Source organism: Argiope bruennichi, chromosome 5, assembly GCF_947563725.1.
Source record: "Argiope bruennichi chromosome 5, qqArgBrue1.1, whole genome shotgun sequence".
NCBI lineage: Eukaryota > Metazoa > Arthropoda > Arachnida > Araneae > Araneidae > Argiope > Argiope bruennichi.
In genome coordinates this window covers 127,689,597-127,715,861 of record NC_079155.1, presented here as the reverse complement: position 1 = coordinate 127,715,861, position 26,265 = coordinate 127,689,597, and the positions used below count along the sequence as shown (strand labels likewise).

The following is a 26,265-nucleotide window of genomic DNA, read 5'->3' as shown; positions in this document are numbered from 1 at the left end:
TTAAAATATTTAGATAACTAACATATCAACCCACAAAAAAAACGAAAAAAATTAAATAAAAAAGTGTTCATTTAAATATTTATAGTTAAATGCACAAAAGCTGTTCTATTTGCATCCATTATTTACTGACATTTCAACACGAAAAAATATATAAACACCAATAATATATATATGGGCACGAGATAAAATGCTTCAAATATCCATAAACAAGATTGACTTTTGAAAATAATGCATAGTTAAAATATTTTTTTATTTTTTTTACGGATTTTTTCACAATTATATCTAGGCATTCACAAGTGACTTTCAAATCCTCAGATAAAGTTTAAAGATAAGTCAAACTCATAGCTTCCGTATTCATTTTGATAATAAAATAAAGCATCTCAAACTCAAAAAGCGACTGTTAGATTCCTCACTTTTGTCCAGTGAATTAAATAAAAGGTAAATCAATCCACCAAAGAAAAGGTATTAAGTAAATTTAATAAAGTACACATTGCGATAGCACAATCAAACGTTTGCGAGATTAAGAACATGCGAAGCGTATCTTGCTTCGGGTGGCAAGTCATTTGAACAGTTACTTAAAACACTCCAAAATTTTATTATTGATATCATGTTGTACCAGCTATTACCTTTGTCATGCTGGGCATTATTTGCCATATTACTCATGCGACTCTGTTGCTGAAATATTCCAAAGTTCTATACTATTTTTATATTTTATCTGGTGCATTCTTTTTTTATGTAATTCACACACAAAGAAAAAATTTTACAATTGTAATCTTCCGTTTAGTTGTAAAAGTGTCTCGTCTCCCTATCCTTTGGTCGAGGAACTTTAAATCGCTTGATACACTAATATCTTATGTAGCAAAGTCATTTCCTATTTTTCGTCATTGATCTCACTGTATAGCGGGTTGCTTTTGCTGATTGCGTAAATTACAATTCTCTCTCTTTTCTGTAAGGCTTGCGCTCTGTGTTACCTTCGTGTGTGCATCATCAATGGTCCCCTCCCTCAGTTCAGTGAGCATGACAATCCGGCAGCATTTGCTGAATCGTGGACAACTCGGTAAGTAGTTTTACAGACACATCTATAACACATTCCACATATTTCTTGTTAAAATAATTCATTATAAATGTATTTAAAAATATTGATAATGTATTTTACTTTGGTTTATAGAGAAACATATAAGCATATTTCTGGATTATTCATTGCAAGTATATGCAGGATTTTATTTCAATTAAATTCTGCCTATAAGGCTACAAATTTTATAGATATAAAATTTGAATCCAAACTATCGCTTTCAATGCTCTGATCTGCAACAAGTACTTGTTGAATTTATTTGAAATGTCCGTACATTAAGAAGTATTTCGTATTCTAGGCTTGAACACAAGCATTCAATACGCTATCATTTTGTTCCATAATATGCAAGTTTTTAATGCATTTTTGGATAAGTCATCTGTATAATTGAGCTATTAACAACCGTAATGTGCTTGTAGTCATTGGCTATGATGGTCACAATTCAGGTAGGTTTTCTGTAATCACGAAATGTGGATATTATGAAGTCCAAGAATCTCTTTTCGCTAGTCAAGTGGTGCAGTTATATGATTTTGTAATAATGCCTCCATGTGGCGGCATGGAGTCATTATTGCAAAGCAGGCTTATAGTTCTATTTCTACTAAAAGAATACAAAATGAATCTTCATATAGTTGTTGCTTAGATCATGGCTCATTACATTTAAGTAAAATGTTCATTTAGTATACCGTCGAAAGACTATCCATTGTTTTGCTCTCATGTCTTTGTTTGCCATGTATGAGGGTCTGGTGCTTAACCAATTCTAGAGTAAAACGTACTTTTTCTGGTATAGTGCGGAAATTTGAAGATGTTGACTTAGAACACGTAGTGGCTATTGCCTGAACGAGGATCGAACCTAGCCGCGTAACAAGACCACAAGACAAAAGTCATTACTCATGTCCCGTAGCTGTTAGCTGATTTATCAGCTTTCACCACAGACTCTCCCTCCAGTGAGTCGGACAATATGGTTGTTGTGTGGTGATGTATCGTGGCTGTTGAATGTAATGCGCCTTGAGTAGCGCCAAGCGTTATGGCGAGCGTGTTGGGTGAGTGGTTGCTGTTGCTTCAAGTGAATTTGATGACTTTCTTGTTGCTGCGTCAAGTGTGTCTGATGACTTTTTGCTGCGGGTAAATGGTGCCACGACAGCTGCACAAAGGATGCGTGGTCAAGGTCACCAAAGTGACAGATTATTATGAGCGAGGATAGAACCTGGGACCTTGTGGTCCGCAGCCGTGTAACGAGACCAAAAGACAAAAGTAATTACTCCTGTCCCGTAGCTGTTAGCTGGCTTATAAGCTTCACCACAAAGTTTTGAATTCAAAATTATGAAAGCTACCAGCAGGTTTATGAAATCTTCAAAGCAGGACATAAATATAATAAACTATCTGATTGAGTTAACGTTTTTACAGCAGCATTTAATTCAATGCTTCGCCAATTATTGGCGCTTCAAAATATTATTAGAAATATTCTGGAAGCGATTGGCTTTTCATTCAATCACAGGAAACAAGATATAAAAGAAATCAAGAAATTTTTGCAAAAGTAAGTTTATCACTCGTCGAAATAGGCATAACTGTCGCCATAAGTGTGAATGAAATGACTTCATTGTTCCATATAAATAGTTTAAAAATTCAATAATCTGGGCGAACAAGCTGTAGGCCAAAGGCGCCTAGTTTTTTAAAAAAATAAAATAAGATGTTTGCCCAAAGAAAATAATTATTCCTTGGTGATACTCGGCAACACATTTATGGAAAACTGCTGCTAATTGAAATTATCCGCATTCATTCATACCCGGCACAGGCTCGGAGCAAAAAAGTGGAACTTCTTAATGAATACCAAATTTAAATATAGAGGATCAATTTAAAAATAAAATGAATAAATTTATGCAAAAAGAAGCTGAGATATTAAAAATTTTGTAAAATTATTACATTAAAAATTAATTGATTTCAATAATAATGAAATTGGATTATAAAAACACTAAAATCTGCAATGATACAGAAATGTGTCATGTATGTAACTTGCGCAAGAATGTGCATAAGGAGAGGACTAAAGTTGCGGAAAAAAGCTGGAAAATAATAGCCTTTTTTTATAGTTTCTAACAATCTATAGTAAAGAAAAGAAAGACCATCTTGCCTCGTCTTTGTTATAAACTTGTGTATTTTGCTACTTATTACAATGAGCAGAATCGATAATGCATTCTGGAGATTTTTCTTTCTTTTGTTTGAAATCAAAATTTAGTACAGGTTTATAATATTGATGTACTAAAAGCATAATAATATTCATATGTCTAGCTAGGGTAGTACATTCAACATAACGTCACATTTCTAAACTACAATAATCTTGAATAAATTTATATTTTTACTCTGTGTATTGATTAATTATCAAATATTCCAAATACTGAATGTTTAGATAACACGTTGCAGAAACATTACACGGTTGCCCACTTGACATACGAGTATACCCGGTCAGAATTCCTTCATGGATCTATCTGGGTTCAAAGAAACACTCTCGGAACATTTAAATAAAATTACAAAATTATTTTACATATATTCAGCAACCATATTTCACCTTTTGGTTTCCCGTACTGGCTTTCATATTTAAACTGCATTTGGGAAAACAATTAACATATTTCTCCACTTGCGGAGTACTCGAAACGAATACTGTTACTAATCTGTAATATTGTTATATTTCATGATTGAAAAGACATTTTTAGGGATATTGTATAACCCCTGACCTCAGAATTTAGCGACTTTAAAGAAAAAAATAGATATTTGAGGATGGATCATTCCATATTTCTGTAAAAGACAGAGATCTATACTCTTCACGAGAATTCCATGTTTTGGGTGATTATATGAGCGTAATCATTCACACGAGGAATAATTCTTTTTGGAGTGTTGATTATAGAGTGAGTTATCTATTTGTTGGAGCTGAACGCTATTACAGTTTTCAGTTTAGTTACTGTCTACTTGTTAGTATCTACAAGTTCTATTCTTTTCGTGCATATGAGTTATGTCTTTGCTGTCTAGTGTGCAAGTTTTGTTTTCTGTGCATTGTATTTTCTGGAATTTCCGTGGAATAAAGCATCGTTTTTCATTATCGAGCATGCACATCGGAAACCCACGGAGCGATTTCTGAAACAAGACATTACATGCATTAGCTTTAAAAATAAAACATATAAAACTTGCATTTCTTTTTCATTATTTCTAGAATGATGTAAACAAAAAAGAAAATAGAAGAAAAGAGCATTTGCGTTTTGTTTGGCTGATTTTAATCATCTTACAACCACAATGTACGTCTGGACGGAAATTTCCATTTGCCACGAGTTGACACGAGGCGAAACATTAGTTGCTGTATGACCTGTAAAGTCGATGATAAAGTCGGTCATACTTATTATTTGAGGTATTTACACAGAAAGAAGCTCAATGGAATCCCATCGGATAATATGCAAACTACTCCGACTATTCAAACCTATTCCTTCTTGCTGGAATGCATCCACCATGTTTTATATTAAATGGCTTATCTGAAGTGGCGCTATCGTGTCAGGGTAACACATTTGAAGGTTGAAGCAAAACAATGCACTGTGGAAACAAAATTAGATAATAATATATATTGCAAAAACATCAAGCAGCGAGCTTATGTTAGAGTTTTTTCTTAATTAGTCGTACCAATAAGTTCGTAATTGAAAAATTTTTCTTCCTACATGAATCGTTCAGCGCATTTGATGTCAGAATTATTTAGCAGGTACAGGATTCAATCCCAGGGGCGTTTAACCATGGATGATGACGTTCTTGTTGTATCATCACTTCTCAGAAAGCATCCGTCTACATGCAAGATTTTCTGGCCTTTTCAGTTTTTAAAAAAGAAACTGCATTATGTGTAACCATCTTTTAAGAGCAGCACTATCACAAATATTTGCCGTTGCAGATGAGCATTTATTCGTCCAAGTTTCTTGGACATCACGATCAAACAACTCCACATTTTGCGCGTTCTGGTTTTTGCATAAATGTATGCAAATTGACTTTTCTTACTAATTTGATGATACTCTACAACTTTACCACTACTTCTCTTATTTCATACCGTTTGCAAATTAAAAAGTTAGTTCCGATCTTTTTACTAGATGAACATTAAACTAATCTAATCGTTCCGTAATATTTAAAGATCATTGTGTGACTATAGCTATCGTTGTTACGAAATTAATGTGAGGAAAGCAGACATCAGTAGGCTATATACATAAATGTTTAAATATTCTCACCACTGAGCGTATTTCATGAAAGTTTCTTTTATTTGATTAGATTTCTCACATACCTCTACTTGCCTGCATTCAATCTATGGCTGCTCTTGTGCCCCAATACCCTGTCGTACGACTGGCAGACGAGCAGCATCCCCTTAGTGGAGAGTGTCTGGGAAGGGAGAAACGTTGCCTCTCTGGCCTACCTACTTGGTCTCCTGGCGTTGACCACGATCTCGATCCGTCAGCAGGTAAGATGAGGTAGGTTCCTTTCTTCGACTGCGTACCCCACGAACATGTCTTTCTTCAATACATAAAGATCTCTCGACAAACACCTAACCGAAATTCATAAGGTACACTTAAATGAAATAGAGACTTCAGTTCCTGAGGCATTCTTCGAAATGGTGGAAATTTCTCAGGTAGAAGTCTCTGTCAAAAGTCTCTGTTCGTCTAGGTCTTTGAATTTTAATTTTAGAGTTATCATTATCGTTTACAGATAACCAAACTTCCAACAATGGATTCTTCTACAGCAAGAAGTTCACTACACCTTCGAGGTTCTATTTTTGTACTATTACGTTCTTTGATTTACATACGAAAATGTAAAAAAATTTTAAATTGATAAAGAAAGGGTTTTGTTAGTAGATAAAGTACAACTTTCATTAAAATGTTTCAACAATAACTAAAAACCCCATTGTCATACGTTCCTCTTTCCTGTAATCTATAAAATCCTGATTGCAGGGCAGTGAAAGTATTCACCAGAAATATTTAGAAAAGCGTTCCTTTTCATCTTACTATCTGGTAATAAGGTGTGGCTCGTAATAATATGAATCTTTTTTTTTTTTTTTACTATGGAATTGCATTCTTGTATTCCCATAGGGATTTAGCTGAAAAAAACAAAATCATTCCCCTTCAGGTTCGAGCGGAGAAACCCAATAATCGGGAACCTAAAAAAAAAAAAGAAAAAGAAGAAGAAAGAACGGTTGGGGATGGGATAGACTAATCAGAGAACGAAAAACAGATCGAAGATGTATCTAATCAGCAGAGTCCGGCTATCCGCTAGCGACTTAAGAAGATGAATCCTGCAATGAAAAAAGTAGAAATTGAGCAAACAATGGAGGAACAACTAATACGGCCCAAATTGCCCGAGAAAAGCTGAACGGATTAGCTAGGAGCTGAGCTCATGTAAGGCGCTTATTAACAAACCAATAACAGATAACGATAAACTTTTCTACTGGCAGTTCTGTAAGACGTCTAACGTTTCGCTTCAGAGCTCCTGCCCTAGAATGCAGTGAGAGAAGCCGGGAGAACATAAGAACGGCATTTCGTAGTACGAGCCTATTTATTTGACGTGAACGCAATGAAATATTTTCATGCTTTTCATTAGTAAAAAAAATCACTGACTATTTAATTATTTATCAAGAAACATTCACCAAAGTCTTCTTCAGTTTTTGTGAATAAAATTTAAGGCGCATAAATTTTAACTAACATTACAGTTACCGCCTATCAAAGTTACCGCTGCCAGCGTTTCTATGAAGCGAACATTGTATATGAGAAATCTAAAATATATTTAAAATTAGACTTGCTGGAATGCCAACACGAAGGTAAAAAAAACGTACATTTTTAATGTAAAACTACATTTATATAAAATATCGCAATGCACAAAATGAATATTCTCTCCACTCTCCACTTCATCATATTTTACTACTGCTGCTGTTACCCTTTTAGAACAGAGGAAGAAGTCTGGTGCTCGACAGATGCCTACAACCGTTAAAGAAATTTAAAAAATATATATATTCTTTAAGGAGCTGCTGCAGAATCTTCACTCATGGGCTTCTTCTCACTCTTTGTGACAACATATGAAGAAAATCTATTAGTTAGTTTGGATTTCTGTAACGTATGCCTTTCTCACTAATTTGTGTAACTTTGTCTTTTTAATGGTGGATAAAAATAAGCATTATAAGTAATCAGAATTTAAGGAAGAATGTGGATTACGGATTTAGGAAGCAAATAACCATCAACAAAAAGTTTTAAAAATGTTAACTTGTGTCCATTTAAGTAAAATTTCATGGTCTAATTTTTACTTTCTCGTACTTGAAGTATAAAGAATGAATCACAAATAATTCGAGCTCGAAATTTTGGCCACGTTTTAGACCGCCCAGAATTCGAAAAAAGCATTTTTAGAAAATGTTTGTCTGTCTGTCCAGATATATTTAATTGAAAGTGCAAAGATAATTCAAAAACGCTTTCAATTAGACAGATGGAATTTCGTGCTTGGTTTTTATATCACACTTGTAGATTTCTTTGAAATTTTGATCAAAATCTGTTTAGAGAAAGTCTGTTTGCCCGGCTGTTCGAATATAATTTGAAACGTTAACTACTAAACGAAGAGAGACAGATGAACAAAATTCGGAACACAAATTAAATATCTTTTGTATAGACACTTATAATATTTTGAGAAAATCGAACAATCGATTCATCTTCTATCCGTCTGTACTTTCAGAAACATGTAAATGCGATAACTCTAAAACGTAGTGATCTAAATACATCGAATTTGGTATGTGATTTTGGGACTACAAGTCTAGTTCTGTGCCAAATTTTTGTTTTGATCGGTTGGTAAAAACGAATCTAAAACACAAATTCATTTTTTGGATATTATTAATTTTATGTCAGGGATTAATCGCCAAAAAAATACGCCAATGATCACAATATATTCAATAAAATTATGCTAAATTCACGCCAAAGAATATATTTTTTTTATTTGCCATTGCCATGCAAGGTGGGATAATACCTTTATTAAAGAGTATACGAGAAAGTTATGAGGCATTCTGGTTTTAATATGATTCTATATTTCGTAAATGAGAAACTACAAGCTATTTCTTTACGTTTCTGAATGAAGTTATTCAACCCTCGCTCTGTTTATTTGTATTCCTGTAGTCAACAGAAATGTCATTTTCCTTTTGCTTTCAGGGCATGGAGAGACGCCGTGTTGTTTTGTCCTTGTCCCTGATGGTGTTTTCGTTCCTGCCCGCCTCCAACCTGTTCGTGACTGTCGGATTTGTTGTCGCAGAAAGAGTCCTCTACATACCCAGGTGAATACCGACGACTCGATGTAACAGCTGGGCTTAAGAAATCAAACTCTCAACAATAACCAATGTTCACCAACCGCCAGATCTCGACGTGCTAGATCTAATTTAGAATTCAACATTTTTTTTTTTTTTTTTTTTTTTGAAAGGGGAAAAAACGTTTGATTTGCACTTTTAATTTTGTGACTTTTGAGAACACTTTTGGGTTAGATTTAAAAAACGGAGCTGTCTTGTCCCATAAATTCGATATACAGAAATAGCGTATTACACTCATTTTGCTTGAATTACCAAAACAGTCATTGCTGTCAAGCCAAATCTGGCTGTTTTTGCTTAAAGTTGAACCGACTCGATTGCTTATGTCATTGAGCATCTTCTGACATCTAGTGTGTTTGTTTCCTTAAAGTGCGCAATAAACTTTTAAATTTTTAATCTTATTTTATTATACTTTGAATAAAGCAGAAATATTGATTGATATTACATATAAGTGAACACTTAGGCTGTTTCTGCATTTTTAATATAAAATTCTACACAGTAATTTGTTCTGACAAAAGTGAAGCACAATTAACAATCACTCAGAATTGCGGTTTCATCAAACTCGCCAATGCTTTTGCTATTGCTACCATTAAATGTCCACAAGTATACAGAATTAGAAAACTTTTGCCTATCAAGAAGAAGATATTTCGATTACAAAATTTCACCTTTGTACGCATGAAAAAAGTTAAATTGAATAAAAGTATGTAAAAAGCTCATGTTTTCTATAATTTTTGGATTAATGTTTGTTGGATATTGAATTAATGTTTCATTTTAAAATTACTCTAGAGTTATTTTAGGACGTATCTCATTAATTTGATTCATATTAATTTAAAGAGAAAAACATCTGAAATAACAATCCCTCCGATAACTTTATTCTACGACAGAGCATTCGTCTTTCAACAGAATTAACATTACATCCTTACATATGTTGTATCAACGAAATATTTAGGTCTCGAATTTGTGACCCTCTGACCTTAAGGCTAATGAATTCAAAACGAGTTCCTCACAGCTCCTAAAAATGTGTGCGTTGTTCGGTTGATTCTTTGACAGAGGGTATGAATAATTTCTAGAAGAAAAGTATTTGCGCGATATGCGAATGGCCTGATTTTCTTTTTCTTTCGAACAGCTTAGGCTTCTGCTTGCTGGTGAGCCACGGCCTTCAGCGTCTGATGCAGAGAGGACCGGTTATCGCCTCCATCTGCCGCGCAGGAGCATTACTGCTCATCGTGTTCTTCGTACTAAAAACCATGGCAAGGAACAATGTCTGGAGCAATAGGGAGGCACTAGTCAGGTAAGTGACCACAAACGGATAGTGTTAATACAAAACAAGTCAGATAGAAGATATAATTTTAATCAGATTTAGCATGGGCATGCATTCTTAGGTTTATTGATTATCCACATTTTGAAATTCAACGCTTGTGATTTTTTTAACACGAATTCACTAACATTGGCCACACTGAATGATCGACATTCTCATATTTATTTTTCAGTTTTAAAAAGTCATTTGTTTTTATTCATATTTTAAAGCAACTTTTTTTTTCATATTTTACTCCTTGCTACATTTTTATATCATGATAAAAACTTTCAGAAACTTTTAATTAATTCTTACAATTAGCCACTTCGTTTGGCGCAACATGGCCAAATAATGTTCTTATACCAAATCTATTTCGATTAGTAACTCAAAACGAGGTTGCAGAGTTCACAAAACTTTAAAAAATTGGTGGTTCCTTCGACTTTTGGTATTCTATATGGAAAACTGGAACCGACAGAGGTTAACTGGTAATCTTATGAACACAATACGCCATGAATGTTTTTTCCCTTTAAATACTAAAGATTTCCTTATTTTATGGAATGGCTCTTAGATTATAGTTACTGCATGAGTAAAATATAATGTTTTTTATACTAATTACTAAACATATCAGAGTATTTATTTTTAATAGAATAAAAAAAAAATCCAAGAAAATTTTTGAAATTTTATATAATTAAAAAATTTAAGGTATTTTATTTATCTAAAACACGAAATGTAATTTTTAATGCTTTAAGATAGTTGACAAAAAGTTCTTCGGTAAAAAAAAAAAACAACAAAAAAAACCTTTCTTCCCTTTTTTTTTGGTACAAAATGGAACCAAGTCGGCGAGAAAACGTCAGAATGAGGTTATGCTTTGGCTACCGAATTGAATCGAATTGTTTGACTGTATAACAAGTATCCGACTTTGAATTTTCCCGTGCACAATAGTATTGCTAGGTTGGCGCTGCAGTACACAAAGAAAAGAAACCCCTTTATGCACACTCTTGAATTTTTTCTCCACATTTAAGAATACCACCTGCTGCATGATGGTCTGCGAGTGAATTGCTATTGTACGTGTTCATATGTTTTTTTCCCTCTCTCTCACGATGGATACTTGTAATTTTTTAAAAAAATTCTCACGATGGATGAACCATTTAAGCCAAGCAACTGAATCAAATTATGCCAAAAGCTTGCTGATTCTCAAAAAGAATCCATTCATAAGAGACGATGTTATGAGGGGGAGGGACAAACTAAGAAGTGCACAATCGATTTAAAAATGTCCCGCATGAGAGGAAAGTGTCCTGTAATTTGAGACAACAAACCGCTTAGCATTCAGCAGTTCTTGTGGGAATGAGAACTCTGGGGGGAAAACCTAATCTGACAAGAGCACAAGAGGTCTAAAATGCCATTTTAGCATTTCGATTAATATAAACTTTTTACACATCCTTGAGTTCGAAAATCCGTTTTTGAAATCCTTTCAGTCTGTCTGTCTGAACACGATGGATCTGATAGAAATTCTTTGAATTAAATGGCTGGAATTTGGCAAGCTTTCTTTCCACAATATCTATAGCACAGTCTATTGCTTTAAAGATCTCTAAAACAGTCCGCTATCATTACTGTTTTGCTCGGGAGTTGCGATTCAAGCCTCGATTATCTGGATTCTACTAAGCATGAATCGCATCATACTATTCACAAATCGTAAGAATAAAAATAAACCTGACAAGATTAAAAGGTGACTTTTTACATAATCAGATTCTTACCGGGCCTGATATCTTCAAAACGTACCAGAAGAGATTCTTGGTAAGAGTGAGAAGTGCAGCTGTGGAGCCGAAGAGATGCTAAACATCTTCTTTGGTGTGCAGGATTTAGAAACAAGAAAGCGGTGTTGGATTTGGGAGACTCCATTGAAAACTCTTTTGCATTTTTCAAACTTTTCAAGAAGAGCTTTTAGTAGGCTCTTAATTTTAGCATTTCCGAGTGTGTGATTGATTAATTTATCTTTTAGACTCTTTTATATTCTATATACTTTTCATTATGTCCTTCCGTTTTTTTAAATATTAATATATTTCATATTAATTTTTGTCTTTGTCGTTAACTTTGGTTTAAATGTTTTACAATATTTTCTGAAGTTATCTGCATATTGTTACGCATTTCTTAGTTTCAAACGTTATCTGTATGTTGTAACTTTCCTGCTGAATGTCAAACGGCATCGTATGCCGTTTTGGGTTGGTAGGTGAAACAGGTTAGAGCTAAACAAATAAATATCATTCACTACTTTGTAGATCCTTACAGAAATAGATTCTGCAGCACTTACAACGCTGATGACTTCTGCATTGAATGACTATAAATACACCAAACTAATACCAGTGTTCTGTCAGCTCTAATTATATTGCGGTTACTATTAATTACCCAACTCATAATAATATATTTAAAAATTTAACTAACTCTCAGTGGCAATTGCCTAAACTGCAAAGCCGCGTTTTACCTCTCCTTCGTATGCATCTGCTGTTCTACTCACACCGGCGAGATCTCTTCCTGGAAGATCCGCAAAGCCAAAGGATCGGGCTGCTTCTCTTGGGCGGTAAAGCAGTATTTGTAATTAAAAAATTAATTATGCTTTATTTTAAGCAACAAAAAGATCTCCAAACTTTGAAATACTTTAGGTTTTCTGTTTAAAACCATTTGAATCAAAGAGCGAAATAATATAGCAGATGGACTTCTGTTTATCAAAGTATGCTGTTTAATCTGTACGCATAAAATAAACTTTAAGCACTGAGTAATTATTGGTCCGTGAATGATATTTTATTTCGTCTTCTTCTAAAAATAGGGTGAATATTTCTGTATAAACTATTTCCGAATTTATGGTTTGCATTTACAAGTAATTGCAAAACTGATGTTGAGTAGAGCAAGTTTAATGACTGTGTGCATAATTTTAAATATGAAATCATTTCATTGGAAGTAGAATTTTGCCTCGTCTCGTTTCTTGAGATAAACACTAAACTGTTTGATAATCCTCTCTACAGAAATCCTCTCTACTATTTACAGAAAGAATCTTAAGAATTTCAATTAATTTCCATTATTTTTACTTTGTTATTGTACCACAACGCTACTTGCATCAAAATCGTCCATTTAGTAAATATAGCAATTTGATATCATTTTATTCAAAATAAGTTAAAATTCCATACTTCATTGAGCCCATTTTTTATTATTATTTCTTACATTAGTATTTCTTTTATTATTATTCATTTTTATTAGTATTTCTTTAATAGTCACGGTCATATACACACAAATATATTACATTTCTAAAATATTAATTTATTCTTTCAATCTTATTTATTTTTAAAAATATGTATTCTATTTATTTACAAAAACATCGTTAAAATTCTTGGTTTTATACATTTTACTATTTTTTAAAGAGTTTCCTATTGATCGCTGATGGATGCCTTTTCCAGGTCGGGCCTGGAGTCAGTTTCCCACAACGCCAAAGCTCACTACAACTATGCCAACTATAAGAAGGACGTAGGTGACAAGTTCCAGGCCATCGAGCACTACCGTATAGCACTGAGGTAAGCAGCGGACTCTCCAGATTTATGTCCACGCGAATGCTTATCGGAAAATCTCTTTCACCTTGGGCTCGCTTTGGGATTGTTCCACGTCTTTTTAAATTTGTAAAGTTTATCCCTAATTTATTCAAAACTTTCTTCAGGCGTTGCTAATTTATCTCATTATATTATACTTCATTATATATACTTCATATTAGACGGGGAAGTCATTTTTTTAACCGCTGTGTTTATTTTTATTTTTTAAATTGTTATTGTATTTCCACAGTGCTGCAAAGACATTTCTTACAGGCAATTTTTTTCGTTGATTACATTTTAGATGCTATAAAGATGCGAGAAAAATCGTGCAAGCATTCATCGAGCTGAATTTAAACGGTTGTACAAAATCTCTACACTCTTATGGTTGAATTCATTTTATATTCCATATTTAAAGAAAAAAATAAGCTTATGATTAAAAAAACAACATTTATGTCTAATTTTGCATAATGCGTGTCAAAAGAAAGTCTAGGCTGTTTGTGTCCTCTTATCGCATAAACGCATATCCAACTGATGCAAGTCTTCGAGAAATGTTTTTACTTATATCTGAATCTAATATCGATACGTGTATACTGGATGGATATTTTCAAATTGCATTTATGTACAGAGGACTTCTATGGACTGCCATCGCAGCGAAAATGTGGTACTTCTGGACTTATAAAAGAAGTGAAATTAAACTAAAAAATGTTTCCCTAGGACCATGTTGGACGCGCGAACATATCTTCGGAGAATTGGTGCGCAGAGGGTGGTCAGTTTATTACTGAAACTGGAAAATGAGAGATCTTATTTTTAGAAAGATTGATATTCTGATCTAGTAATCTGTAGCGATTAGCTTGTTTGTCAAATTATTGACCTTTTTTTACTATTGGGTGATTTAAATGGAATATATTAAAAAAGCTTGTAATTTGATACGATTAAAAAGTAGGAATTTAATTAAATCAGTTTGCGACAAATGACTACGGAAGTAATTTAAATATCCTGTTTCGGACTTAATATCTAAAAAAAAAAATAACTTTTTTCTCTTCATTTTAATACTGGCAAAACACGCGATTAAAGGCTCTGATGAGCGAGTTTCAATTTTATCATAACATAAAAAAAAGCATTATAACAGATTGTGTATTCGATTAAATAAAAAAAATTAAAAATTAAAAAAGTATAGAAATGAAACTATCATTAAAAAGGCAATTTATTTTAAAATTTTAAGATAGTGAAAAAAAATATATTTGTAAATTTAATAATTTTGGAAAGCATGGTCTTAAGTTTTCATAGATAATAAATATCTAGCGTTTAACCAATTATTAAGAATATTTTTTGCCCTCAACTAACTTTTCTATTTAAAGTGTATTTCTTAATTTGTTTTGCACCCTCCTTCCTCTGACTGAATGGTTTGGTGATACGGCGAACTCTCTCTTCGTAATAATAACTTGCAACTCCTCTTTTTTATTCTTCTTTCTAACAATATATTGTGCATCCATTCATTAGTGAACTTTGAAGTAGGTTCCATTGCACCTTATTTAATAAAGCAGTGCGAAGCATTCGTACGGCGGTTTGTTACATTTGATTGCTGTCATTCGTCAATAAGTAATAAAAGCGATTTTTTTGCACACACAATAGTTTATATATATATATATATATATATATATATATATATATATATATATATATATATATATATATATATATATATATATATATCTGCTCAAACTGAGCGATTGGAAATGAATTGTGTATGTATTCGAGATGATCCATTGATGGATCTGTTAATGTTAATTGCTGACTGAATTCTTCCATTAATTAGGGATTTATTCTTTCCTCTTGAGCGGGCATATTAGACTCAAAGAAACTTCTGATCTATTGATTAGAACTGTGACTAAAAATACTATGATTAAGATGCTTATCTTGAATAAGATATTTCGAATTTTTTTAAATATATCTATAATTGCCGAAAGTCATTTAATTGAATTATGAGAAGAAATTATTCACGTCGGATTCATATTTTAAAAACATATCTTTTATAATTTAAGCTTTTTGGGGGGAGGAGGGGCTGTAAAAAATGATAGTATTATTCAGAATTTTGTTTGCCAGTGACTTTTAATTACAAATATCCATTACATTAATAATATTCATTATTATTAATATTAATAATTAATCTTGAGAAAAAAACAGTAATAATAATAATAATTTTTATATCATCTGAGAGAAGCATACTGTGGTTGACAACAATGTCGTAAAAGTCACTAGTGAAGAAAAGGCGATAGCGACTATGGAAGATTTCTTAAATCCAGCTAATAAAATACAAACTGATATGCTAATATTCCTAGACGGGATTCCAGCTAAGAATGTTGATAAAATGTAAAACGCTGAGTATATTTAATATCATCGTATTGTCTATTGTTGCTAGACAACAAGCTGTCTTCCCAGTTATTCTAGGTAAGTTGGGTATGCATGAAATAAGTAGGACAAAACTGATTTAATACAAATGAAAAGTGTAATCTCACTGAAAGGGGATAGCAAAGTAAACAAAATCGAGATTGAGATCTTGGAAAAATCTTCTTAATTTATCCAGAAGATGAGAGTGTACAGGGTAGTATAAAGACAAGATTCAGTCTGGCATAGACACATAAACATTTAAAATCGGAATAAAAATGTAATAAATATAAAGAAGGGGGTACATTGCAACTGCAATGGCAACTGAGGATGATATAAAAAAAGTTAAAACAAGAAATAGAAAATAATAGAGTGTTGAAGAACAAAATTATAATTAGAACACCAATTACAGTAAAATCCTACGATTATAATATATGCGGGAGTGGAAGAAAATAAAATCCAATGAAAGCTTGAAGCCCTCAAAATTGAAATACGAGCATATAATGCAGACAAAGGGAAAAAGTAACTGTTTATTTCACTGTGAATCCTTGAAAAAAAATCAACAAATGGATAAAATTAGTTATGGATGGTATAGACTGCTAATATGAGAATATATTAGGACACGACAATAATTTCATCACTGTCACGAGGAGATTCGACAACCTGACACCTAAGTGCCCAAATAAAAACGGAAACTCAGCAAGAAGAGAGACTTTACATAATTATTCATGTTCCCTGAAATGTCAACTATCGTCCACTATGTACCCGCTTTAGCTGAACTTGACTTCTGGGAAGCGGAATCTCTCTTTTAATGCCTTCCAAAAACAACAAGCAAAATGAATGGAATTCAGTACATTGTTAATTTTTTACACCAATTGTTAGTATATATCAAATATTCGATGACATCTGTCTGAAAATAGGATGTTTTTTTCCTTTCTGCATATGAATGCTATAATTCGAAAATGCAAAATGCTACTTAAATGAAATTTGATTCATCGTCTTCTCTTCGAAGTTATAGATTTATATCATACTCTGTATCCAAATGACAAAAGGAAACAGATTCACATCCGTACTCGATTCTGTTATTACTCTCCGATATTTTACGCAAAACCTGCAACACTAAAAAAGGGAGGACATTCTCTTCAATAATTGTTACAGGATTCACAAGTTAAGAACACTATGAAACGCGGCAAGAAAACAGTAACGTACCCAGAAAATACAATTTTGATAAGGATAGATAAGCATTTGTAATCTTAAATATGAATGCAACAAATGAGATTAGACCGACCACGCACATAAATAAATATACAAGACGACGTTCTTGAATGATCATAACTTCTTTATCAACAAAATGAACTCAACATAAAAGGAAGTTTACTGCACTTGACTATACTAACCGCATTTAGTAACTATGTCAATAGCTATGCATTGGCCGCTCTGTATGTTCTAATACGGTATCAATGATTCATAAATGAAATCACCAAATAGCAAAACACTCACAATTACTGACAAGAATCGCAAATTTTGCAAGTCAATTGCTTCCCAAAAGGATGTCAAAAAAAGAAAGCCACATTTTGAATAATTTCTGGAAAGCCATTTTTCTGCTCTGTTTTTGCCTGTTTACTGAGTCACCGGTGTTTCGGAAGGGAAGATGTAACTCGTTTCTGGTTATCCTCAGTCATCGAACATGAGCCCCTTGCTTTGTCGCATCCATTCATTCGATACTGATTACATTGCTCTCGCCCCTTTACATTTTTTGTGCTGATATTTTTTTTAATGTAAGGAGAAACAAAACAGGCAATTCGTTTATCTAGAGGTGAGAGAGTGAGGTAGGTGCGGCGGACAATCATTTCGACTTGTTTATTTGGATAGGATTATTTAGCAGAGGCAACATCAAATAGAAAAAAAAAATCGTCCTTAGTCGTTGGATTACTCATAGCTCTACTGCCGCCATTTTTATTTTCCCACCATCCCTTAATTTTTCCAGTCTAATCGCAGTCCTGAATTTTTCGAAGAAGTATAATACAGTAATTAATACTTTTCATTATTAATCCATTAAAAAGGAACGAATTTGGTGAGATTTACGATTAACACCCTCTCGGCTTAAATAAAAAATCGAGACAGATAATCACATCAGATTTAGAAGCAAGAATAAAAACAAAAATTAGAATATTCAGAATCTTGGAACATTTTGTAGTCAATATCTAATTGGCTAGCAGATACAATCAAAGGATTCCTCGGGACACTGTTACAACTCTTTCTTCGAGCACAAGTGTTATAATGTTCACAATATGAACTTCTGACTGAACCATATTTTTGCTTCAGATCGGTAAGTTTTCTAAAAGTGGGATTGATAAAATAAGAGCTTTTTGTACCAGGAAAGACATGGGCAAGCGAAACTGTGGGCTCTCTTCTGTATTGTGTTTAATTTTAGTTTATCCTTACTAGTATTTACAGTAAAATAATAGCTATTTTTAATCAGAGAAATCATTTAAAATTATTTTTATCATTTAGAATACTAAAACCATTAAAAAGGCAATCAAACCATTCTAGCATTCCTTCCAACTCGAGATCAGAACATATCATAAAAAAAAAAAAAAAAAAAAAATCGATAGGTGCGAGGAAAAGTTTTGCACTTTCCGAAACATCCTCATTTCCATAAAATTCCAATCGAGATAAAAGGCAGGACACGTGCGAAGGCAAAACGGAACGACATTTACAGCTTTTAACGCCACAGTTAACAGTGGCGCAGATGGACATAACTTTCTGCCTCCGGACACGGCTGACAAATAGCACTTTGGGGTAATTTTTATGCGCCCAAACTCCCCTTTTTACAGCTCTTCCCGACACTTGCATCGCCTAATTAGTTTTTATGTAGTGTCGTATTTTATAAGAACGCAGGATGTCCTGCCTGTTTTTATTCATTTAACTTTTTCTTCGAATCGGGCCGTTAAAATGCCTGGCTTATGTTGGCAGGGTTACTCTCGAAACTTATGCGCGTTGTTGAGGAATTTGCTGGACGTTTGCCTTCTGACGACGCATAAAATGGAAGATGTGTTTAATTTACGGATTAAGGACATATTTTTTTCATTTTCGAAACATACAGGGTGATACTAATATCATGGAACGAACATCAAAGGTAAGATAGAAAAGAAAAAAGTTTGAATACAAATGGGATCGCAAAGCTTCAAAGAAAAGGGGAAATCAGTAAATTGAGTGAAATGAAACGGATGCGTCAGATGTAGTGTTCACCAAAGGCTGAATGGATTTAAATCTGCAATAGCTTAATAACAACAGATGCCATTTGAAAAAATTACAATACTGCATATGTTTTTTGAGGATACTGCGTCCTGTATATGTATCGGTATCATGCTGTTGGATGCAAATTGCAATGATTTTATTGATGCAACTATGTTACTGATTTGATTTTTTTTTTTTGCACAACATCTGGAACTGTACAATTCATTTCATTGCTTAACTCACTAGTACCATGAACGATCTCTTTAACATTCACGACACCGTATTCTAATGCAAAAAAGACTTGTTCCTAACCTTTAAATTTGGTTTGATTGATTTTGGGTTTGCACATTTAGATATCCTCGAACCGAAAAAAATATTTTTGGTTTAAATTATTCATTATCAAAAACCATCAGTCAATCAATCATTAATCAAAAATCATCATATCTGCTTGTAAAAAATTAACATAAAAATGTAATGAATTGTAAGTATAAAAATGGAACACATGGTATTTTACCAAAAATGTAGAATTATATTAAACTTCTGCCAAATGAAAATCTGCTCCTTAAATGTATGCGGATACTATAGTACAAAAATACAAAAAAAAAAAAAAGTTAAACAAATGAAATGTAACATTTATTACCAAAATTATAATTCTTAAATATAGATCTTTAAGTTAATTGATATTTTGTCATTTCGTTGGTATGTGAAAATGTTAACTTAAAAATATAAAAAGTTGGTTAGAAGAAATTTAGTACACAGCTTTGATATCAAGATAGTGGATCTGCAAATATTTTACATTATCGAAAATGGAAAAGGCAAAAAATTTACGACCCATTTGCCTTACCAAGCTGCTTGACCACTTAATGCGAAGTGTAGTATATGATGTACGTTGATTGAAACCGAGAAATCATGTTCAATTAATTCTAAAGTTATAACAGAAAAATATTGTCGTGAGAATAGAAATAACATTAAATCCTTTCCCATAGCGAAAATGTTTGCTAAAACTATGATTCATAGTTAATATTCTTTAATTTAAAGAATTTTTTAGTTTTTTTTCCTACGATTTTTGAATAAAATCAAAATAAACTATGCAAATATCAGTTCTCACAAGCAGAGAAATAACGAGACATTAGTTTGCAGTTTAAAGAAGAAAACATATACTTTAAAACGTTCTTTCCTTTGTTTATGCCTAATCGGTCGTCAACCAACTAGAGAATTGCTTGCTTTTTTAAATAAATGCATTCATCCATTTCCTTCTGATGCTTTTCGATTTGCTACTATAAAAACGCCTTTTTTTTTTTTTCATGACCAATTATTTTTTAAAAACTGTTTCGGTGGAGCAAAGTGGAGAAAATTGCTACCGAAGAAATTTCGGGTATCAAAAATAAAAGTGCCTAGTCAGAATCGCTTCAGTTTGCTGTGAAGATAAAACTTAATTTATTAGGACTGGAAAGCAGGAGGCAGAATCTTCAACTCCACAACACCTGATCCCATAAATTTTCCCATATCCCCTGCCTCCCTCCCTCCCTCCTACATTTCCCACTTAATGAAACAATGTGATTTATTAATGAAGGCTGAAGAAAAATCTTCCTGTAATCTCCGATAACATGCCTAATAATTAGTAAGGGGGATGGATTAAAAAAAAAAGCAAGAAAAAGACTTTCCAAACAATAATTTGCAAACTCTACCGTCCACATTTTTTTTTTGGTGTCTAGCGAGAATTTTCGCCTTTGTTTTGGGGTAATTTATAACTCGTGGATAAATGTTCCTTTTTTTATATTTAGTTTGCGTAAAAGTCGTGTTTAAAGAAGCTCATTTAGAATGTTTCAGATATTAGCTAAATGCAAAATTTCATTACGTATATTAATTTATTACATTCTCCTCTTAAACAATGGAAACTCCCTACTTCCCAAGTGAGTCCCAGATTAGTCATTGTCTGCTCTAGCAAGGAATGCAAACATGCTTCCTTGGGCTGCTCAATTTATCTACCTTAATCATTTTTTTATTCCATGGGTTGGTTAGTTTAAAAAAGACAAAACTGTGCAAAACATTAATTAACTGAATGTTCTTATGTACAATATTGACTGTCTTAAATTTAATCTTTAGTTTAAAATGAATCAATAATACATTAAAATTGTCTAATTTTGTTTTATAACAAATATTTTTATATTTTTTCGTGATTAGGTACGTTTGAATAAGAAACACTTCAACACCTTTTTATTGGATTTTATTTTACTTCAATTGTGTAAATGTTTACAATATCTTTTTCATTGATTTATTGAGAATTCAGAAATTTGAAAGCATATCTTCTCTAAAAACAGCACATTATTTAAGATAAAAATTTAATTGTCAATTAATCAATTAAATAAATAAATTTATATTAGTATACAGTTTGTAGCCAAATTTGACCGACAATTCAGAGGGTGATAGTAAGCATTAAGAGGAAAAAAAATCACCATACAACATGGGGTCCCAAACGACGTTTAGGGGGTGAAAATCGTAAAAATATAGGGATTCGGGGAACTGTTGGAAACACTAAAAAATTAATTTAAAAAAATAACAAATGGTCTTTCAACTATGCTTTTTTTTAAGTGTAAGCAAATTCTTAGACTATTTTTCATTTAAGTAACATGCCGATTTGGTGAACCAGGGGATCGTAAATTATTGAATACGAAAAAGTATTTTAGAACCCTTATCTGCAAAAATATTAAAACTTTAAGAAAAATAAAATATTGAAAATGTAAGAAATTTTGTACACTTTAATTTGATATAAGTCTGTAGTGTGAAAACTGAGGAGGTTTTAAGGCATTCAAGAAAAACTAAAATGCTTGCCAGGAAACATCGCTGCAACATCGGTACCGATGTTTACAGAGGGTGTTGCCAAATTCGAAAGGTAAATTTAGAGAAATGATAGTAGGTATTAAGGAAATGAAATATTATCATAAAACATAGAGTTGAAGGAGACATTTATTCTGTGAAAATCGCAAAAACCGACATCGATGAGACAATTAGCCTGGCGAAGAGAACGGCCCTATGAATGCGAGGAATTGGAACAAGGTAGTCGAGAAGGAGCTTTCTCGTATGTAAATTAAATTTTCCATGCATTCGAAGAATATAAAAGCAGCGGGAATTGCAGAATTGATAGTTTGAGGAGTATAAAAGCATTTTGTATTCATTTAAGAGCAGTGCAGAATTGATAGTCGACAAGTTTCATTCGCAAACAACATGTCATATTTCACGAATGACGAACATGCAGATATGCATTTAATTTGCGGCCGAGCGGAGGGTGATGGACGGCTAGCACAAAGAATATACCAAGAGCAATATCCAAGTAGACGTTGTCCAAACCACAGAACCTTTGCAAATATTGATCGACGGTTGCGGCACAGTATGTATATTGTAATCATTTCTTTTGAATGTACGAACTAATAGGCAAAATGCTTTTTTTTTCAGATTGTGGCCCAATTACTACACAGCTCATAACAATCTTGGAACTCTCCTGGAAGATGGGGAAGAGCACTTCCGAAAGGCCATCGCCATCAATCCTTACTACGCCAAAGCGTACTACAATCTCGCCAGCCTCTATATGTAAGAACACTTTTCAGACTGCAAATAATCATTCAATGGCTTCTTTAATGTCATGAAATTCAAACATTAATTTATTTTAATTTAGTTCACTAAAAATACAGCCGTATGATCTGTCTCCTTACTATTATTAAAAATTCGAGAAGAAATTAACTATTTTGCTGGTGTGGCTTAACATGTTTGGTCAAGTGAAATTCAACAAGGACCCATGAAAAACTAGGACTGTGACGATCATAGAAACATTATGATGCATAGAAAAGTGAAATGCCAACTTACTTCTTTACATAGGAGCAGACTGCTTTGTTGGAAGAATTTTAAGAGAACATTTGCTCCAAGGGAAACTTCCGCATCCACGAATATTACCTGATTGTAATAGTCAATCTAAGCGAGTTCACATAAGCGAGAATAAACAGAAAGTCAACCAGTTAAAGAATTTAGTCCAATCTTAGATAGTTCTGGTCCTAAAACCACATTCAAATTTCATCCATCGAGATTTTTGAGTTTTTGAATTCCGTGTTCTCAATCTCAAAAACAGACAAATAAATAGATCGCGTTTTAGACAATGCTTCAGATAAACAGATGGTAAATTGTATCTAAGATTTGAAAGACATATACTATTCAGCAGAAAGATTACCCATCTAATTTCACAATCGTAGTTCAATGTTGTTTTTTTTATTTTAATTTTTGTGCCTGCATACAGAGAGAGTCCGAGGCACGTGTTTCTCTTCCGGAATTTCCACGGTGCTTTATAATTAGTCGAAAATAAAAAAACATCGAGATTAAAAATAAGAAATCTCTATTAGTATCTTACAGGATTACAATTTTTTTCTTTGCATTATACTTCATATACGAAGATGTTAAAATCGGCAAACTACAAGGACTGCTGCAAGAAATATATGTAAATATAGCTTTAAAAATGTACCAGAGCAGCGTAAGTGAATAATTGTAACTGCCAGTCGCTTTATAACAGTGAGAATTTAGAGAAGTTTTTCACATCTATCCTAGAAAGCGCCAATCTCAACCGCATTTCCCTGCTATCTCTTCTCTTAAAAAAAATCGTTAGCGTAGCTTTGGGTTGAAGAGGATGTTCTTTTGCTAAACGAAAATCTAACGCGATATTATCCAGTGAAGCATTCCCTCCCGATAGTGCAGTGCTGCAAGAACTTTTCCGTCGAATGGGGGGAGGGTTAACAAAGTGTCCGTGGAAAACGATTTTCACAGCTCTGGAAGGGATGGAAGGCTATTTTATCTTCCTTCATGCAAAGTACCTGGATCGTATGTAGGAAAGAGGGTGGATTCCAACCTCTCGAAAGGGCATGGAGGGAAGGATAAGCGATTTTTCTTGCTTTATACTTGAGTTACCTTAAACGGTAGGATAAAGTTTTGCTCGCGATTTGGAAGACTGTTGTGTGTTGGAGAGAATAACGGAAAGAAACGCCTTCCGTCCTTGAGTGGGTGATTCGGTGCACTTCGTTACAGCCCCCCTTCTCTTATAATGGATACTCAGAAAGAAATAGGGTATGCAGAAAGATAGCCCGATAAAATAATCAGAAGATTTTTATTAAAATGGAGAACTTTTACACACTGGCAAACTAGCTGAAACTTTTAAGCAGATGCAAAATATTTCTACCAACAGTTTCTTTACAAACATTCCCAGCCCTTCGACAAAACCACCCTCTTTCTGAACACAAGTGCACATACGAGGTCATTTTGACCTCATATTGGCAGGCATTTTCTTTATCTTAATACATTGTATATAAAAATAAAATATGATTAGAGTATCTGAATACCTTTTCATGTAAATATGTTCTATTTAAGACATAAATTCGATTTTTCATAACAAAAAACAACTTTCAATTTAGCTTCTTTTTTCCACATTTTTTTTGTATTATTTTATTCTTCCCCTGTTCCATTAATGCAAAGCTTATTTTAAAAACAAGTAGGTTTTTTTTCTGTATAAAATATTTAAAGAATAAGGACAATCTACATTTTTTCATATAGTTTACATTTTAATATTTTGAGAAAAAGAAAGATTAGACATAGACCATTCATAACTTATCCTTTTTATTTGTTATAGACATATTCAAAAAACACTTTTATCATTCCTCATTCAGTATAAAATGAAATTTTAATATTAATTATGAGACAGTTTATCCGCAGGCATTTATACAACGATTTGTTACTTTTTTCACGAGGAGGATTTCAATCAGATTTTTTTTAGAATATTCAGAATATGCGTTTTTTTTTAAATTTTACATTAGGGTCACTTTTCGAAATTTCATCGATACCTGAGGAATCTGAGCCATCATCATCTTCACCATCGAAGGAATACTTGCAGAAATATCTCTGCGCTTACGCCCATACTCTGTTTGTTTGTTTAGTTATATTAACGTTCCGTTTAAAGCAACACAAGGGCTATTATGGGACGGATCTCGTCATTTTAAACCGCGGTCAGATGACGAGGACGACACTGAGCTGGTACCCCCCTCTCCACACCACGCCATATCAGCGGGAGGACGTTTGGTCATGACGAATTTAACGTGCAACAGACCCCCTTGCACGATGGTTCTTCGATGGAATTGGGACATGAACTTGAAACCCTCCGGTTCCGAAGCCGAGACCTTATCATCAGGTCACCGGGGCCCCGCCCATACTCTGTCATAAACATAATGTTAAATGAATCTGAAAGGCTAGCGCACCCAGGAGTCAATTTGGCCTCAATCCTCCGATAAGAAATGAGATGCATTGTTTCATGCATTTCTGTTCTTTTTATTCTAACTGCTGCATGAAATTATAGGAAGCAGTAGGCTGAGCAATAAAAGAATTTAGAACAAAGTGTGCTGTCGGGCTAGCAGTGCGATATTAAGCTTAAAAATTACTTTATATACTGGCAAGTAGCGCTAATGAATAATTAACCTTATGACTATATAGAAATTGCAGAAGTTTTTATCCGACTGCAAACCATAAGAAAGAAATAACACTGAAGACAGCAATGATACTTAAATGTTTAATGACATGATGCCGAAAGAAAAGTCTATAATGCATTTTGAGTTCCATAAAACATTAAATAGATCACTTGTGTTCAAAGCAATTTATTCATTTTTATGGTTAATGACCACACCAATTCGTTATGCTGAGACATTGAAGGTTCGAATAATCAAATGGTGTGTCCTTTGTTACAGATCAAATATTGGACAAGATCTGGCGAAAACTTTCATTTCCCCCTGAGTACTTTTTCTTTCTTTTTTTTTTAAATATTGACCGTCATAGAAGTAACTAATAGAAATTATATTTCTTCCTTCAAGAAACAAAATTCCGTTGTTAGCAACAAAATTCCATGCACACGCCATTTTTAAATCTAACATTTTCATATGAAATGTCAGGATGAATTACAGCATTTTCAATTCGCAGTTTTATTATTATCAGACAGTATATTTGTTAAAATTGTCTCAAAAATCAACCAATCACGGCACTGTTATGTGAAAATTGTTTGTGATTTATTATTCTACAATTTTTTTTAATCACATTACATTATAGTGGCGTAGCCCGCACGAGCCTAATGATGATTCGCAGACCAAAAAGAACAACTTAATTGCGAACGCGAGTAATGAGATTGAAAGTGCACATACTTTGCTATATAACAGCAGAAAAAAAAATGTGGTTGAAAAATAAAATTCATAAATATATAAAAAGACACGAAAAACTACAATCTGATCCATACTTCAATTCCGTCATTCAAATATGTTTGTAGTAACGAAAGGCATCTGTTTTTTGAAAAAAAAAA

The 26,265-nt window shown here is 33.1% G+C and overlaps 1 protein-coding gene across 1 annotated transcript in view; it reads left to right on the top strand.

Moving 5' to 3' along the window:
• LOC129968406 (protein O-mannosyl-transferase TMTC1-like) overlaps nt 1-26,265 on the top strand; it is a 314,983-nt gene that overhangs the window by 242,281 nt on the left and 46,437 nt on the right. The window contains exons 6-11 of the mRNA XM_056082263.1: nt 954-1,057; nt 5,354-5,540; nt 8,257-8,378; nt 9,532-9,696; nt 13,146-13,259; nt 22,350-22,484. Of these exons, the coding sequence (XP_055938238.1) occupies nt 954-1,057; nt 5,354-5,540; nt 8,257-8,378; nt 9,532-9,696; nt 13,146-13,259; nt 22,350-22,484 (827 nt within the window). The remainder of the gene's footprint in view (nt 1-953; nt 1,058-5,353; nt 5,541-8,256; nt 8,379-9,531; nt 9,697-13,145; nt 13,260-22,349; nt 22,485-26,265) is intronic.